At 49.2% G+C, this 16,743-nt stretch overlaps 3 protein-coding genes across 3 annotated transcripts; all 3 read left to right on the top strand.

Moving 5' to 3' along the window:
• Nucleotides 1–1,774: 1,774 nt before the first annotated feature.
• PV06_03294 (uncharacterized protein) lies at nt 1,775–6,400 on the top strand. The gene is made up of 2 exons (XM_016404063.1): nt 1,775–2,855; nt 2,978–6,400. Exons 1-2 carry the CDS (start codon nt 1,833–1,835, stop codon nt 6,167–6,169), a joined length of 4,215 nt encoding a protein of 1,404 aa, XP_016265068.1. The 5' UTR covers nt 1,775–1,832; the 3' UTR covers nt 6,170–6,400.
• A 416-nt stretch (nt 6,401–6,816) lies between these two features.
• PV06_03293 (uncharacterized protein) lies at nt 6,817–9,064 on the top strand. The gene is made up of 2 exons (XM_016404062.1): nt 6,817–7,907; nt 8,018–9,064. Exons 1-2 carry the CDS (start codon nt 7,782–7,784, stop codon nt 9,035–9,037), a joined length of 1,146 nt encoding a protein of 381 aa, XP_016265067.1. The 5' UTR covers nt 6,817–7,781; the 3' UTR covers nt 9,038–9,064.
• A 2,397-nt stretch (nt 9,065–11,461) lies between these two features.
• PV06_03292 (uncharacterized protein) lies at nt 11,462–15,441 on the top strand. The gene has a single exon (XM_016404061.1). It carries the CDS (start codon nt 12,189–12,191, stop codon nt 14,385–14,387), a length of 2,199 nt encoding a protein of 732 aa, XP_016265066.1. The 5' UTR covers nt 11,462–12,188; the 3' UTR covers nt 14,388–15,441.
• Nucleotides 15,442–16,743: the final 1,302 nt, after the last annotated feature.

The raw sequence follows: 16,743 nt of genomic DNA, 5'->3' as shown, positions 1-16,743 counted from the left end.
AGTCGTGCTGGTACCCGTGGTCGTTTGCTCACGCGTACCGAGCTTGCCAAATACGCCCGCCACAGTCAACACCCTATTCACATGCATGAACAAGCTCCCTCCAATGTTTCCGTACGCCATCTGATTCCACTGGGAAAAATCCCAAAACACATCGTTCCCTATACCGCAATACGCAGCGTATATGTGCGCGAGGTCCGCAATCGCCACGGCGATCAAGTACCTCCTCGTGATCTCGGCATGGGTGGTCCAACAGCACGTTATAGCGATCGCGACCATCAGTAAGAAGACATTCCCGAGTTGTAGAGTCAGCGAAAGGGCCTGGGGCGTGAACATGAGACTCGACAGGTCCGCGTTCGGCGACTGATCAGCGTAGTATTGTTTTGGATCAAGGATGGCTGTTGCAAAACCCCAAACACTATGTATACGAAGGGCATCTAGTAAGAAAAGGAGATACTAGACAGGGCGGAGGGTACTGCTCACAGTGCAAGCGGGTCTAGAATGCCAAAGAGGATCAGTGGCCATGTTGGAAGGGCCGAGTACGCCATTTTCTAGACGATCGTGATGTTCGCGAAGGCCACCTTGAAGTGATAAGGCTCGGTACAAGGCGTAGAGGTCAATTTTCTCACTGGATGTAAGCAAGTTACCTACCGGTTGAGGACGTTCGGATGGTCTCATCGCGCTCTACAGCTTGTCAACATGACTATTCCGTGCTTACGGCGCTGGGAAATCCTCGGCGAACTCCTAGGATCCTCTACTGTCGATAGCGTTTGCGGAGCGACATTTTATAACATACTCTTCCTTCGTGAATAAAAGATGAATATGATCAAGTTTTCCGATACTACCGATCTACGGAAACGTGATGAAAACCCAAAGGCGGTGCGTCGATCGAATACCACGAAAGGTAAGGCTACATTGGTTCTTAATCAGGAATTCTAGACTTTTTATTCGACTTTCTGTGTACCATTCAGCAAGTTGCAGCACATACACGGGGAGATCCATTCATTTCTTGCAGCCATATCAGCCACCGTCGACTTCAAATATAATATATACTGAGTACTGTGTGGACGATCTGGCTGGAACTGAACGAGCTCATGCTTGAACACGGACGTCGTCAAATCCACCCGGGGTCTTATTGACCATGGGCTTCATCCCAACTGGGGATATTACCAACAGTATTGCCTAATACTGTCCAGTCGGTCTGCTGAGGCCATGATCACCGATATATAAAGATAGGTGTCTCCACACTGCCTTCACAATCGATGTCTCGATAGTCGGCTTGGTGGTGAACCACAACATCTGGAGCGTCGGAATTTTGCTACCTCCTGCCAGGGTACCTTTCATGGATATACCATCAAGATATCTTGATCATCAAGTGGAAGATCCATTGACGAATGTTGGAAGCATTCAGAACCACTCTTGCTCTTCACCGGCTATTCTTGAGATCTTGCAACCATGCTGAGCCCTCCAATATAAGATCCAAGGTAGGTCGCGATCGCAAGTCGCTGAGCTTCAAAGAGATTGCATTTCCTCTTTCTCTGGTGACTTAGCCTGGTAGCTGTATCCATATCGAGGCATCTTGAATCTGGTTATCACAACTGCACGGTCGAACATCCACTTCCCATTGTTGCTGTGATCGTGAAGTATTGTTCGGCTAAACCTCGGCAATGACCCCATGCCAAGGCGATTGTTTGTTGACATTGTCAGCGCCAATCACCATCAATGCATCTTCGTCTTCTCTATCTCGTTCTTGTTGTTCATTTTCCTCTTGTCGCAGGTGTTTCTCAGCCAGTATATTAACGACACAGGTTAGCTCAGAGAAGCATAACACGACAATGGCCGTGCCTGTGATTGCAGACAACGACCTGATTAACTTCGACATCATAGAAACACATAAGGAAAACATACAGTCATTACCTGGTGGTCGATCTGCAAAGCAACTCGCCGCCATCCTCACACCACGACCGTCGGGCAAACCAGGCTTACAGTCAGAGCCTACATTGAACGAAACAAAGACACTGAACAATGCGATTCGACAGGAATACGAGATCGAGCTGCAATCAATAGCAGATGCTGACGATCCACTGGACATTTACGACCGATATGTGAAATGGACGCTGAATTCCTATCCTTCTGCTCAGGCGACCCCCGAATCGCAATTACTGCCTCTTCTCGAACGGGCAACCAAAGCCTTTCTTACCTCTTCACTCTACAAAAATGACCCACGGTACCTGAAGCTGTGGCTGCACTACATTCGCTTATTCTCCGACAGCCCTCGGGAGACATTTGCGTTCCTTGCCCGACATGGGATTGGTGATGCGCTCGGTCTCTTTTACGAAGAGTTCGCTGCTTGGCTAGAGGGGGCAGGACGATGGATGCAGGCAGATGAAGTGTTCAAACTGGGCATTGAAAAAGAAGCGAGGCCCACGGAAAGACTGATACGAAAGTACAGCCAATTCCAGCAACGATTTGAGGCGAGACCGCAGGCAGATAATGAGCCCAGCTCTCCAGCTCTTCCAACCGTACGACCTGCATTAGCGGCCAAAATTGATCCCTTTGCTTCTGCGCATAGAAGCGAAGACGCCCAGGCATCACAGCAGCAACAACAACAACAGAATGGTGCGGGAGGCCGCCCCACAACCAGTCGTTCTGGCAAGCCTAAAATGGCTATTTTCTCTGATGCCGACAATGCTGCACCTCCTCCAGCAGCAATGACAACGAATGGCTGGGATAACATTGGTTCAATCAAGGAGCGCAAGAAGGAGAACACTATCGAGGCAAGACCTTGGACTGGCGAAAAGATGAAAGCTGGAGGTAGAGCAGGGACAGTACCAAAGATGGAGATTTTCAAAGACCCGGTATGATCGACCTTTCCATTTTCCTAGATTCATGTACAGTCAATGCCAATTTCCATTCGAAGCGCCTCTGAATCCCGGTTCACAGACTGTTAGACGAATACTAACATTCGATATTTTAATAGTCTCTACAAACAATAAACGGCGCAAGGCAACCTGTTCAGCGACCTGGGGATGTTGTCAATCCTCGTACAGGCCGAATAGAGCGAGTCTTTGTCAATATCGAAGCCATCTATCCCAGCAACGACCAAGAGTTCAGTTTTGAAGAGTTGCGGGCCACGTCGCGAGGGTGGTTCCGCCGAGACTGGCGTCAGCCAGAAGGACCATCAGAAGGGGCTCCGTTGCAAGCTCTTTCTGGAAATGAAGCCTCGCCACCAAAGCCAAGGTCCAAAGCCAGCAAAGCTCTGGAGCAGGAAGACATAGAGAATTTGAGCGAATCATTCCAGCAAAAGGTTGATCTGAACGATACTTCTCAGGGCAATCTCAGTATTCATGACGTTTCAACACAATCCATGGTCGGGATGCCAGAATCGCAGTCCACTTCTCAATCACAACCACAAAGTCAGAAGCCGAGGGAAAAGAAATACAAGGTCAGAGAAGTCAAGCAGGAAACACAGACGGTCAAAACACGCCTTCAGTCACCTACAGGCAAGAAACTCAAGAGGAAAATCACGGCCGAGCCTACGATGACCTTCCACTCAAAAGCTGCGACCAATGAGATATATGACATGTTCAACCAGCCACTTCGTAAGCCAGAGATAGCGAAGGAAGATACACAAAGTGGTGAAGAGATTGAGTTCACTGAAGACGTGGACGATGGGTACAGCACGACAGGGGACGCCGAGAGCACTGGCACTGGTCGGGAATTCGGAGCAGACAGTGAATATGGCGAGGACACCTTGGCTTCACAATTTGATCACACCGAGAGCCAGAGCCAAACACAAAGTCACAGTCAGCCTGACAGTGTTTCTCCTTGGTCAGATTTCACAGCCAGCAAGCACGTGCCCCGGCTTGATTCCCGGAATACTTCATCTACCAAGCCCAATCCTTCCTCAAACAAAGCTCACGGCAGGATGAAGTCAAAGAATAAACACAGACATGTAATGGCTGACGATGTGACTGAGAGTCTAGATTCGTCGAGTCAAAACGCAACTCAGACCTCTGGGCTTGGTGGTGACTTTGATACACAAGCTATCGCTGCCATTGCCAACTGCAACTTTGACGACATGGACACCAAGGCTATCGCCATGATGGCTGGAGATGTTGACGATGAAGAGCAGGACGATCTTGAGATTCAAGATCATCTGCCCGCATCATCACACTCTGAGACTGAAGGCGCGGCTGAAGAAGGAGTGGCTGCACAACACCAACAACAAGAAACAATGGATGAAGATGACGACGACAACAGAGACAGCCTCTCGACACCTGTGGATGATGTCTTCACGGAGCATCATGAAATCTCTCACAAGCCTCGCTTCATTCCTCTTCCACCGGAAGATTATGAGCCTACCCCGGTGAGACCGTATCGAGACCCTGCTCTCGTCGCCCAAAACAAGCTGCCATTCATGACGCCAATCGTCGAGAGAACCGAGAGCTCCCTTGCTCCATCGACCGTGTTCAATGACCCTGACTACTTCACGTCCAAGACTCCGAGCAGATCGACCCATGCTTACGAGAGCCCTTCGCAAGTGCAGATCGACAAGCTCTTGATGAGTAGTCCTCAGCAGCAGGACGCCACACCTCCCTCGTCTGCTAAGAGAAAGTACGAACATACCGGCATCACGGAAGAGGAGGTTGCGAGTTCTTCTCCACGTCAGAGAAAGGGACCTGGACGAGATCGGCCCAACTCGAATGGTCACATTCCATTTCCAATCGCCAAGGCTAGTCCGGCTCCAATCAAGGATGAAAAATCTGTCTTTCAGACTCCTGCTGTCCCAGTCAAGTCCCCGGCGAAAAGCATCATTCCACCTACCATCAAGCACAAGGGTCCAATTGTAGCTGATTTGCAATGCAACCCGTGCGACGACGTCATCCGACGGCAGGTTCTCACTGCCGTTCATCCTCCAGTTTCGTCCTACTCCGGATACTATGATCACTCAGCGCAGGCACTCGGTCAGTATTCTCTGCTGAAATCCTATGCTGAGAAGATCTCGAAGCTCAAAGCTAAAGGCAGTCCACGAAAGAGCCAAGGCAGCAAAGACGCAGCTATCAAAGCAGTTCCGCCTCTGCTCAAGTTCGCTGGCGCTTCTCGCGTGTATGCTGTCAAGCGTGAGTTGGGTGCAGGCGCTTTCGCTCCTGTCTACCTCGTCGAAAGCTATGACCCGAACGACAATGCGCTCGCCATCGTCGATGATGTGGAAGACAAAGAGAATTCAAGCCCGAAGAAGCCAATGGAGTTCACCCGCCAAGGTCTTGAAGCGCTCAAGACTGAAGCTCCTCCTGGTACTTTGGTGTGGGAATTCCATATTCTACGCACTGTTCGTCAACGTCTGGGCCCTGCTGCGCGCACGATGCAGTCAATCGTCCTTGCGCAAGAATGCCATCTTTTTAGCGACGAGGCGTACATTGTGCTCGAGTACAGTCCACAAGGAACGTTGCTCGACCTGGTCAACCTTGCCAGAAGTGAGAATGTGAAAGCTGGCAAACCGGCCGAAGGTCTCGAAGAAGTGCTTGCCATGTGGTTTGGGGTTGAATTGCTGCGGAGCCTGGAAGATCTGCACCAAGTGGGTATCCTACACGGCGATCTCAAGGGTGACAATTGTCTCGTCCGCTTTTCCGGCACCGACGTCACTGGCCCGTATGACTCTCTTGGTGGATCCGGCTGGAACGAGAAAGGATTGAAACTGATTGACTTTGGTCGTGGCATCGATACCAGGATGTTCAAGGCGGACGCCCAGTTCATCGCCGACTGGCCCAGCTGTGCCACCGACTGTGCCGAGATTCGGGAGTGTAAGCCGTGGAAGTGGCAGATTGATTACCACGGTGCGGCGGGCGTGATCCACAGCTTGTTGTTCGGCAAATACATCGAATCGGTCCCTGTCGGCGGCGGTCTCGGTCCGGGACAAAAGAAGGAATGGAAGCTCAAGGAGAACTTGAAGAGGTATTGGGAGAAGGAGATCTGGACAGAGGTGTTTGGCGTGCTGTTGAACCCTGCCACCGTGCAAGACGGTGAGGAGATGCCGGTTCAACGCAATCTCAAGCGAGTGAGAACGCGAATGGAAAAGTGGTTGAGCGAGGAAGGTGAGAGAAGTGGAAGAGATCTTCGAGGTGCTTTGAGGAAGATGGAACGACTTGTGGCGGGAAACAAGTCTGCATGAAGAGGGAAAGAAGAGAAGACGACGATGACTGAGAGGACAGCATATTTCCAACCTTGGCAATGGAGTTTTTGATCACTTGGAAATATTGCGGATGCCGGAGACGAACAAAACAAATGGGTGGTGACATTATGTGTGATCGGATACTCGTTATGAGCAAGCAGGGTGTTGGGGGTGTTTTTTTCTTCTCTCTCTTCTTTTCACTGTGTTGCATGTCGATGCTGCATACCTAAGGACTCATAAGAAGGTATTGAGAAGGTATCTTGCCTCGACAACTTTGTGATACCCAGAGTGGTAAAGGGTGGATTTTAATTATTCAATGAAAGAATATCACCATAAATATTTCTTGCTTGTAATCCTTTTTATATTGCACTGATACGAGTACCTCAATAAGTCGTACAGTAGTCATGGTATTTAGTCGGTGGTAGTTGAAGGACTGCTGTTCTATGATCTGTCTTTCTTGATATGGCAAAATGTGTCCCCAAGAGAGGAGTAGAATATTTTCCGTTGAGATGGCGGAGATGTGCTGATGCTTACGGATACTTGGACTAATATGGAGTACGAGATTATGGAGACGGTGATAGATGCGATAACACGTACCAGCGAGAGCCTCCCCCAACTTTGTGATCTTTCATCATCATCAAATAAATCAATAACCGAGGGCGAAAGGGAAAGCTCGGAACCCCGTTTAATAATAATAACTGCTGCTGGTCGTGTGTCATACCCGTTTGACCCGTTGGGGTTTATCACACCTACTTTCCAGGATCAACGACCCTTTTTTTTCTCCTTCTCTGCTTTCTAATCGAGCTACTGATCGTTTGACAAAGCCTTGTGCCCTCGGCGCCCGCTGAGAGGAGAGAGAGGGAGCATACGACCCTATCCACAGTATGCGTTGCTGACGACTGTACTCCGTAAACACATGTCATTAGTCGGTACTTGTGTTCGTTCGGCATCGATTGATCCATGCGATAAGCGATAAGCGGGCGATAAGTGAGACGCGAGATTGACTGAGTGATATTGTTAAGTGAGCGAGCAAAGCATCCCACCTTTTCCGAAGAGAAACCTCAAAACGAAAGTTCGCAAAACACACCAAGCGGGGACATTTGTCGCAACGATCATCGCATTACGACAAACATTGGATAACGGTGGTCAGAGAGCACTAGAAGAAGAAAAGGAAAAGACGGACATTCAAGGACGAAGACGAAGGCGAAGGCAAAGAGTTGACACTCTCGATATACATCATCCCTCACACCACCACCACCACCACCTCCTCCTCCTCTACATATTGCAACCATACCTCGCCCGTACACACGAGTCGCATCGGCGCAATATAACCCTTAACCCGCGGTATCATAATTAAAACGACCTGCGGCCCCTCTGTGTCGAACGAGTTCAGTGTTCGCCTTGTTATCGATAGTGGCGCATAAGACACCGCTCGATTGATCCTGGAACTATTGGAGGAGACCAGGACCACAGAACATTATACCGCGAACAGATCTACGAAAAAATAAGCAAGACTCACAAAAAAAAAGGCCGAGAAGATAGGATTGACGAGTCTGTATATACTCGAGTGAATATACGTATACACATACACGCTCTCGCGGGCGCACACGAGATGGGTGACGCAGGTCCACCGACACCACCGCCGGTGTTGGTTCAAGATCGTCCTGGAATAGATACGATCGAGACACCAGATGAGTCACCTCTGAAGGAAGTGAGGGTACTGGTCACCGGGTTCGGGGTGAGTTTTTTTTCTTTCGTTACTGGCCTCTTTCTTTGTCGTCTACCTCAAGATGTGACCTCGTGCTCCCTGGTGAGAAAATAAAATACTGACCGAATGTTATCCCCCAGCCATTCAAATCATTTTTGATAAACCCGTCATGGCTCATCGCCTCGGCACTACCGGATGACCTCCCCCCGCCCGCCACCACTGCCACGTCGGGCAAAGGCAAATACAAAATCAAACTCGTCATTCATCCGTCGGCCATTCGCGTTTCGTACTCGACCGTGTCGGAGACCGTGCCGGAACTCATACGTCTACACGACCCGGATTTCATCTTGCACATCGGCATGGCCGGAGGGCGGGATTGTTATTCCCTCGAGACCCGTGGCCACAGGGACGGGTACCGGATAAAAGACGTGGACAACCTGGACGGGTATCTCTGCGGAGAGTGTAAGTGGAAACGTGACGGGGTGCCACCGTTACTCTACGGCATGTGGGATGAAGACGACGTGTTGAGGAGGTGGGAGGTTGGCGTACAGAAAGAATTGGTCGCGAGAGGGTTTTTGGGTTCTGCGGGTGTGGATGAGAATGAGATCAAAAAGACGTCAAAAACTGAGGGTGGTGATGCGACGAGTACAAAGACAGAAACAGAAACAGAAACGGAAACGGGTACAGGTACAAACTTTGTATGGGGGAACAACAGCCAGAATACAAGTGTCGAGAAGGCGAATTCGAATGCCAGTGTCACGGGACGAAGGGCAGAAGAGAATCGTAAAAGGGCGGTGGTGAAGTTGTCGAAGGACGCTGGAAGGTTCTTGTGTGAGTACGCCTTGTTTGAGAGTTTGAGTTATAGATGGATGGAGGCGGAGAAGAAGGAGAAGAAGAAGAAGAAGAATCGACCTACGGGACCGCGGGATGAGGATCAGCAAGAGCAAGACGAGGACAAGGTACGAGAGAGACTTGGGAAAGTGGCATTTTTGCATGTCCCAGGATGGACGGGAGTAGAGGACATCAATCGTGGAGTCATGATAGCTGAAGAGGCCATCAAGGCGCTGATAGGAAGTTGGGAGGAGGGGGCAAGAAGAAAGACAGAAAGTGATGGGAAGAGTGTTTCCACGTTTACGACTCAGAATAGCGAAGTGCAATGATGATGATATTATGAGATGTTTTGTCATGTCAGCAATTGCATTAATTATTTCATTATCCGGGCCTTGAGTAACAATCGACATTGCAGTTGAAGAGGTTTTCAATTGTTGGCTCGAAATCCAAGTGGACTTTGACATGATACAGTATTCTGTACATTGAGCGATTGGCGAGATCTTGCAGAGTCCAAGTATTCGTATTCGTAGGTGCTTACGGTAACAGTTTTTCCCATCACGACCCGAAGACCTCGCGTGTATCGTAGATCGATCTGGAAAAATAAAAGTCTCGATCTCTTCACAGTAGCTGAAACAAAAACAAACAAGGAATGTCGTGGCTTGTAAAGATGGAGTCGATCTATTTCCTTCCCAGTAGTTCCGGCAGTCAAGGATGACGAGGGGGCCTGGGCTCCATTATTGATCCTTCCAACCTCGCCCGCGGCTGAAAGAATAATGATACGAGGTTTTGACAATTGACATGCCCCTCGGGAACGAAGCAAGGGCTTGCAGAGCTCGAATGTGTCACCCTTTCTCATGCAGGGTATATAGTAACAGCAGAGGCCGAGGTACGAGTGAGCACTCATACAAAAGTCCCTTTGTTCTTTTTTCCCTCCCAAGGAATCCTTCATTTCGGATGTGAGCGAGCCAGGATCATTGAGTCGGTGCCCATTCCACTGACGACACTTGTTTGTTTACTTACAGATGTATACCTCGGTGGTTGAGTAGTCAAATGCTCTGTCGAGAATGGATCCAGCCGGTCAAGCCGATTGTTTCAGGACTGGAGAAGATGTCATGCATGGCCCAGTGGACTCTGGGAAGTGGTTCTTGTATGTACTGTACGAGGATCTACCTGGTAGAGATACTGTACTGTAGATTTGAAGGAGCGAAGTGATGGATGATGCCGGTCGGTGTATCCTGGTTCTTGTTTCTGGGGAAGCGAACGATTGGTCCCACGTCAAGACGGATGAGGCGCAGATTTCGCCAGACCGTCTTGGGGTTGGTTTGTCATTTTAGCGCGCATCTTACGCGTTTTTTTCTCTCTTTCTCTTTCCGAGCTTGACGCGTGAGAGGAGCAAGCCAGTACGTCAGTGATTTGCAGAAGAGAAGAAGCAAGCACACGACAACTTTTTTCGAGATGCCCAATAGCTGGCAACACTTGGGGCTGAAAGTGTGCCCAATATGCGTTCTCCAGATGTTGGGTATTGTTCTCCTACCTCCCTATAGCAGGTCGATTGTACTGTACTTCGACAGTCAGACAGACCGAGTCAATAAGGGTGGAGAGCTGGACAGATACTTTTCTGTATACAAGAACAGACATGTGGTGCTTTTGACAGCGGCTGAAAGAGAATCGCGCCAGTCTGTGCTTTGCAGGGTTGAACATGATGACGAGACAATTGAGAAAGTCTTTGAAGTTTAGTGACTCGTACTGTAAACTCAACAACGTACAGTACGTACGAGTAGCCATGCAGAGGCATCTCGTCAAGACAAGCTCCATCACGGCGCGCTCTCAACTTTGATGGATACTCAACGACTTCTCCGTAGAGAATCTTACTCCGCGTCGCGCGCCATTGAGATGTTTGTGATGGTGGGTTGTACAGAGGCGAAGTTGGTGGTCTTTTGCGGTGCAGCGTACTCCGTAGAGTCCACTCGAATGCATGATGCAGCTGAGACCAGCAGTCCAGGATCCTTGAAGGGAGGCGTCCTTGGGATATGTACTCGGATGGAGATGGCTCCATAGAAAGGAGACGAATATGTACGGTGCAATCGATAGACACATCTTCCTATCGATTGGGATGATCAATGTCGGAGGTGCATATCCCTTACCTGGCCTGTGGTAGTGGTGATTGCTGGGACGAGTGCAAATGGTATTTACTACTCTTCTATCTCTGTCTGTGCCTTTTAATCGATAGTGCTAAGAGATCCGACAGATAGTCACAGAACTGGCCTCTTCAATTCTACATCCCAACTCCCATCTTTTACCGTACCAAACCATCATCAACTTCACCTTCCTCTTTCTCTTCCTCGTCTTCTGTGTTTGCTTCGACACCCGTTTGTTTGTTGTGACTCCGCCTGTCAAGTGGTTGAGACATCTCACCGCCGAGCTCCCACTGGTTGGGGTTTGTGATAGGCGCCGCAGGACTCCTCACGCGCGCGCACAGGCCTTGGGGGGCGCGGCGATAGACGCAGCGAGGATTACAATACAAGTATTAGGGCAACGGGGACTTGGTAGTGGCTACTGTAGGGATTATTTCTAGGTATCTGGGACTGTGGGTGGTTGAAAAAGGCTCCCTTTCGCCTCCACCACGGCTATTTTTACGGAGTCCTTGCTTTAGGTGCCTTCGGAGTAACTACTGTGCCTAAGGAAAACTCGCCTACCGCCCGTGAGAGCTCGGAGGCGCCCACTCATCCTCTCACTCACTCCTCTTTCCTCCTCCCACTTGTTGCGCCAACATTCCAACATTCCAAGGTTCCGTCGACGACACACTTCTGCCAACAATCCCTTTCTTCCCATTGAAACTTCTCCATCCACGTCAGATGTGCGTGTAAACAGCACACGAAGTATTCTGACCACGACTTCTTTCTTATTCTTCTTCTCACCAAAACCTTTACCTCGACCTCACATCGACCTCACTTTCATTTCACCACCCCGAAACCCTAGTTCGCTTCTTGAGCCCCGGTCTAATCTTCCCCTGCATCGTCCCCCCAGCCACCGTCATTTTCTCAACGCCGTCGACTTTCACACCTGCGATCTTCCGACTTTGACAGTCGCTTCTCTGCGCGTCCGGCACGTCTCTTCTGTCGCAAAATCCACAACAACTCGCAGTCATTTTGCTGACTGCGCATACCACTCGACCGATACATCCGCAGTCGGTTCATACACGCACGCACTTCCACACATACACACACTCACTGCACGCCGCAAACCGCGGTGGCGCTCTCCGTCCTTTTCTTTTCCACCAAAAGCGCGCTTCCACCAGTCTGGTCGATCGCATAACTGCATAACCGAGTCTTGACACGCGTCCACAACATGAACGCTTGAATACGGGAAAAGACACTCATCTCGATCTTGACCAGTTCTGCTCAGAAGCGCCTTCCTGCGCGCAACATCACGTTGACGCCGTCGATCCGAGACCCGTGCGCACACTTCCTCCTCACAGCCATGGCAGGTCGCGAACCTTCACCCACGCTGATGGCCTCGTCAGCGCAGCGCAACAAACCACAAATCTCAATAACCCTGCCGCGGAATTTCGCTCCTCTCAGCCTCGACAGCGGCGACGATCCCAAGACACCCGATCAGACCTTTGCTGAGCTCAAACTACCTCCTGCACCACATCACTCAACCTGCCGCGTTCGCCGGACGCGAGTCACGATGGACAACTTTCAGGCGCGTAACAATTCTCTACTGCCCACGCTGTTCGCTTCAGAAATTCCAATTCCTTCCAGCGCGCAGTCGACTCAGACCGAATTCCTGGACGCCGAGATCCCGATTCCTTCTATCGAGGCATCCTCGTTGCGACCGTCCTACCAACACAGCATTACAGATCCATCACCAAGTGACAGACTAAAGTTGTCCACGTTCCGAGACATGCAACTTCCACGAACTCCCATCGCTCAGACCAAGCCAGTCTCTTCCGAGTACAAGAATGGTGCCTGGGATATGCGACGTTCTTCCTCAGAATGTTCGACTCGCTCGGATTCTTCAGAGTCGTGTTCTTCGGAAAACTTCGCGACCCGACCTACCTCATTTGATGGCAGCGCGACGAGTCCAGACCTAGACTCTCAGGATCCATTTTCGCCTACACTGGTCAAGATCATTCCAGACACACCTTCACGGAAGAGCAAGAAGTTGAAAATCAACACTATGCTCGCCAAAGGCAACGTGAAATGGAGCATTGAAATGGACAACCACTTATTCAACGTCTATCAAATGTACTTGGCAGATCCTACAGTGACCCCATTCAAGACACTACCTGGCAGTATCCCCCCAACGGGCGTGTGCCACCGTGTCGCCCGAAAAGCTAAGGAAACCTGGCCACGAGCAAGCAGAATCAACCGACCATTGATCAAGCGATACAAGATGCGCAATGTCATTGAGAGCCGGAGTCTGGCTCGAGAGCGGACTCCAGAGCCTAATGATTTCTTACGCACTGACGACGCTAGAATTGCCTGGCCTTCCGAGTCTGCCACTAGAAAGCGTCTGAAGCAGTTGTGCAAAGAAAAGTTCACCATCTCGGCTCACTATCAACGTTTGCGAGAATCAAGAAGTCCCTCTCCATTCCATGATCAATTTGCTCGTCGTCCATCTTCGAGACTTTCAAGATCAACATCATGTCAAGCCGATCCTGAAGCCACGACTGCTTATGCGACACGCGAATTGGGTATTTCTTTGGTGGCTAGCAGTGCAACAGGACCTCTCGCTCAGCTGGTTACAGATTCACCACCAACACAGAAAATGTCTGATGATTGGTTCAATGCTCCCGTGAACAATTCTTCGGATCCCATGATGTTATCGACACCCCTCGAGCCGGAACACAACAAGCTCAAGGTTGCAAACAGCATTCCCCGATTGGCATCGCCATTTAATTATAGTACATGGAATGGATCAAGCAACTCAAATCACCACCATCGACGACACATCAGTCATAACCAATTCGAGACCATCCATGCTACAGGTTCAAGACTGCTCTCTCCGTTCAGACCAGAGCCTGATACTTCACTCAACGCCAACAAACGTCGCGCCCAGCATAACCTGGAAGATGAGATGAGCCCAAGTGGAAGCAATCTTCCCGTGAACCCTGAACTCAATCTTCCAACACCCACCACCTTCGAACCGAAGCCTGAGCCTCGGCCGGAGCTAGTTTTCACAGGCGCTGGCGACATTCACCAACGAAGAATTCGTGTTCGCAATAGGGGTGCGACACTCAGCGCTGTCCACAGCCGAGAGCATATAGCACGTCTCTTCAACCCTCCGTTCGGCGTGGATGGTTCCAGCGAAGACAATGGGATTCCACCCGTTCCACACTTGCCAGATTCTCTTGCAGCTTTGGCAGCTCCCACCAACAAAACGAGTACTTCGTCGTCGCTCACAGTTCCGGAGGTTGATCCTACACAAAAGCGACTTGGCAGTCCATTCGAGTTGGATCCCAACAAACGTAGTCAACGTGCAAGACTGCCGAGACACGTTCCAAGTTTATCCGACCCATTCATCAACACAAGCGCATTCGCTACGACGCCGAGTCACGGTCATACTAGCAGTATGAGTATTGGAGAAAGATTGGCAATGTTTAACACATACCATCCGAGTCACTTTCAACGTCAAGGATTTCCTCAACCACCGAGAGATGATCCTTTTGCCTAATTGGAATCAGGCATCAACATCTTCTAAACACGGTGCTATCGTCCCTGATTTGTTTACATCATGAGGAGTTTAGGACAGTCATCTATCAGGACAGATTGACAAACTGGAATTTTTGTGAGAATCCTGGTCAACGGCGTCCAGGGCTGATTTCACATTCATACCAATATTATTGGGAACCAACACAGTGGGAGGCGTTGTAGGTTCAACATGCATCGTTAGGGCATTCCTTTGCCCCAGAATTTTTACCTTGGAGCGATTTCAATTTCGCATGGAATGGAGTACCTCAAAATCATCGAGAGAAAGAAAGAGCGAGAGCAAAAATAAAGTCCATCCAGAGACAAGACAAACAGAATTGGCACGAAGAAAAAATTACAGAGATCAAAGCAAGACCATTTCTATTCTTCTCAAATGCAAACCATACGCTTGAGGATAGTTGGAGTTTTTGGCACGACGAGGACAAGAACGGCAATCGAGAAGAGATCATGAGAAACTAGAATGGACAGAATGAGGTTTTCAATGTGTTGATGAGGTTGATGAGAGTTTGGAGAGCTCTTCGTCTTTATTGTTCCCCCCCCTTTGCGGACTTGCATGTGTGTTGGCAGGAGACTTAATTATCTTTCAACTGGGTTTTCATTGCTCCGCAGATTCAGTTGTATTATTTCGAGAGCTTGAGCAAGGACATGGACTTGGGTGGGATGGGCTCCGGGATCAAGGGGTCGCGCTCTTTATGGAAACCCTGGTAAAGCATGTGTCTCCAGGTGTTGATTGGTTTTCTTTTTTACCTTTTTCTTCGCACGTCCTGGTATTGTCGCAGGTACGGCATTGATACATCGGGATATGGGACACATGGGGATGACCTGTTGCGGTTATTACGGAGTACCTAGGGTTTTTTTCTTCCCACCCATGACGAAGGTTACGAAACATGAGAATGAGCTTGAAATGAATACTATTGAGATTCAATTTGTTTTGCCATGCCGAGTTCTTTTGCTGGTGTGGTTCGGATCAGCTTTGATTTTCCAGAGAATGTTTTTTGACCCTGTATTTTCCTCGTGATGCTGTGTTTTGTTTCGTGATGGTGGAGTACCTGCAAGAGTGTAAGAAGAGGGTTTAGTCAAGTCAATACAGAGGTTACTACAGAATGGCAAGAAGAGAATGAGATTTTCTGTAAGGAGAAAAAGGGGAAGTCAAAGATTTGAAGTGGGTTTTTTTGGAGGGCGATGTGATTTGAATTGAATATACGGAGTATTCAAAATAAGACTCCGTACAGAAAGTACCTTGGGTAGGTGGTAACTCGAGTACAAAAAAAGAGTCACGAGTTGTTCTTGGTCCCCTCGATCCAAAGACCCTGTGACGAGACGCACAGTAGTAAGCAGTACGGAAGTACCAGTACTTTTTACAACCTTTTTTCCTGTCAAGCAGGGAGAAGTGAAGAAGGCTTTCGGATTTGGAGGAGGGGAATGTTTGTGCGGTTCTCACCTTGTTGAACTGATGGATCATCGTCATCGTCATACATCAGTGGTGATAGTAGTAGTAGTAGTCTCAATAGAGTAGATGCAAAGGTTGGCTTGTGTTATTTTATCATCTCCCAAGATAACTCCTCCTGCTCCGTAATCGAAGTTACGGAGGTCAATCGAAACATGCTTCGCACGGATCGTGACCGTCACCACAATAAGGGCACGTGGACCATCCTGGGTCACGATAATTGACCGGTTCCAGTCTCACTTTTTCCAAAATCGTCGCGGTGGTGGTTTCGGTCGTGAATTGATCCCCCGATCTTCTGACTTGGGTGGTTGTGATTGTTGGTTGAGACATCTTTTGTGACTCCCAAAGGGACTTTTCGAGTCTTGTTGTAATTCGTACGGGATAGATCGAGATTGGGAATATGTTTGAGTGTTTTTTTCATCAAAAAAGAAAAGCCCGTAAGAATCAACCAGACCTGTGAATAGCTCAGTTGATGACAGACGTTGATGATGATGATGATGATGATGAACAAATTCCAAAATCAACAGAGGGAGTAAAAAGATACATATATACCCTTTTAATCGTCATCACCACCATCATCGTTCTCACGATGGTAATTCAATGGTCGTGCAGTGCAGTGCAGTGCAGTGTTGGTGTCAGTAAACAATGAAATTTTACCATTGTATTGCATGCCACACATTGTGCATTATTGTGGTGACGCGTCGTGTTTTTTCACCAAAAGACGAAAGAAGCAGGGCGGTGTGGTGATTATTGACAATGAGAATCGAAAAGAAGATAACATTCGTGACCTTGACCGTGACCACGGCCAGGTGCGTGACAATGGTATTGTCTTTTGCAAAATCCTCGACATAGCCCAAAGGACGGGAAAAAGAGG

The sequence above is a fragment of the Exophiala oligosperma genome, assembly GCF_000835515.1.
Source record: "Exophiala oligosperma strain CBS 72588 unplaced genomic scaffold supercont1.3, whole genome shotgun sequence".
Taxonomy (NCBI): domain Eukaryota; kingdom Fungi; phylum Ascomycota; class Eurotiomycetes; order Chaetothyriales; family Herpotrichiellaceae; genus Exophiala; species Exophiala oligosperma.
This window is presented reverse-complemented; position numbering and strand designations above follow the sequence as displayed.

Excerpts from the sequence above, each read along its gene's own strand:
- PV06_03294 (XM_016404063.1), top strand. The coding sequence starts at position 1,833 with ATGGCCGTGCCTGTGATTGCAGACAACGACCTGATTAACTTCGACATC. Across the intron at positions 2,856-2,977 it reads TGGAGATTTTCAAAGACCCG|TCTCTACAAACAATAAACGG; the intron begins GTATGATCGACC and ends ATATTTTAATAG.
- PV06_03293 (XM_016404062.1), top strand. The coding sequence starts at position 7,782 with ATGGGTGACGCAGGTCCACCGACACCACCGCCGGTGTTGGTTCAAGAT. Across the intron at positions 7,908-8,017 it reads TACTGGTCACCGGGTTCGGG|CCATTCAAATCATTTTTGAT; the intron begins GTGAGTTTTTTT and ends GTTATCCCCCAG.
- PV06_03292 (XM_016404061.1), top strand. The coding sequence starts at position 12,189 with ATGGCAGGTCGCGAACCTTCACCCACGCTGATGGCCTCGTCAGCGCAG.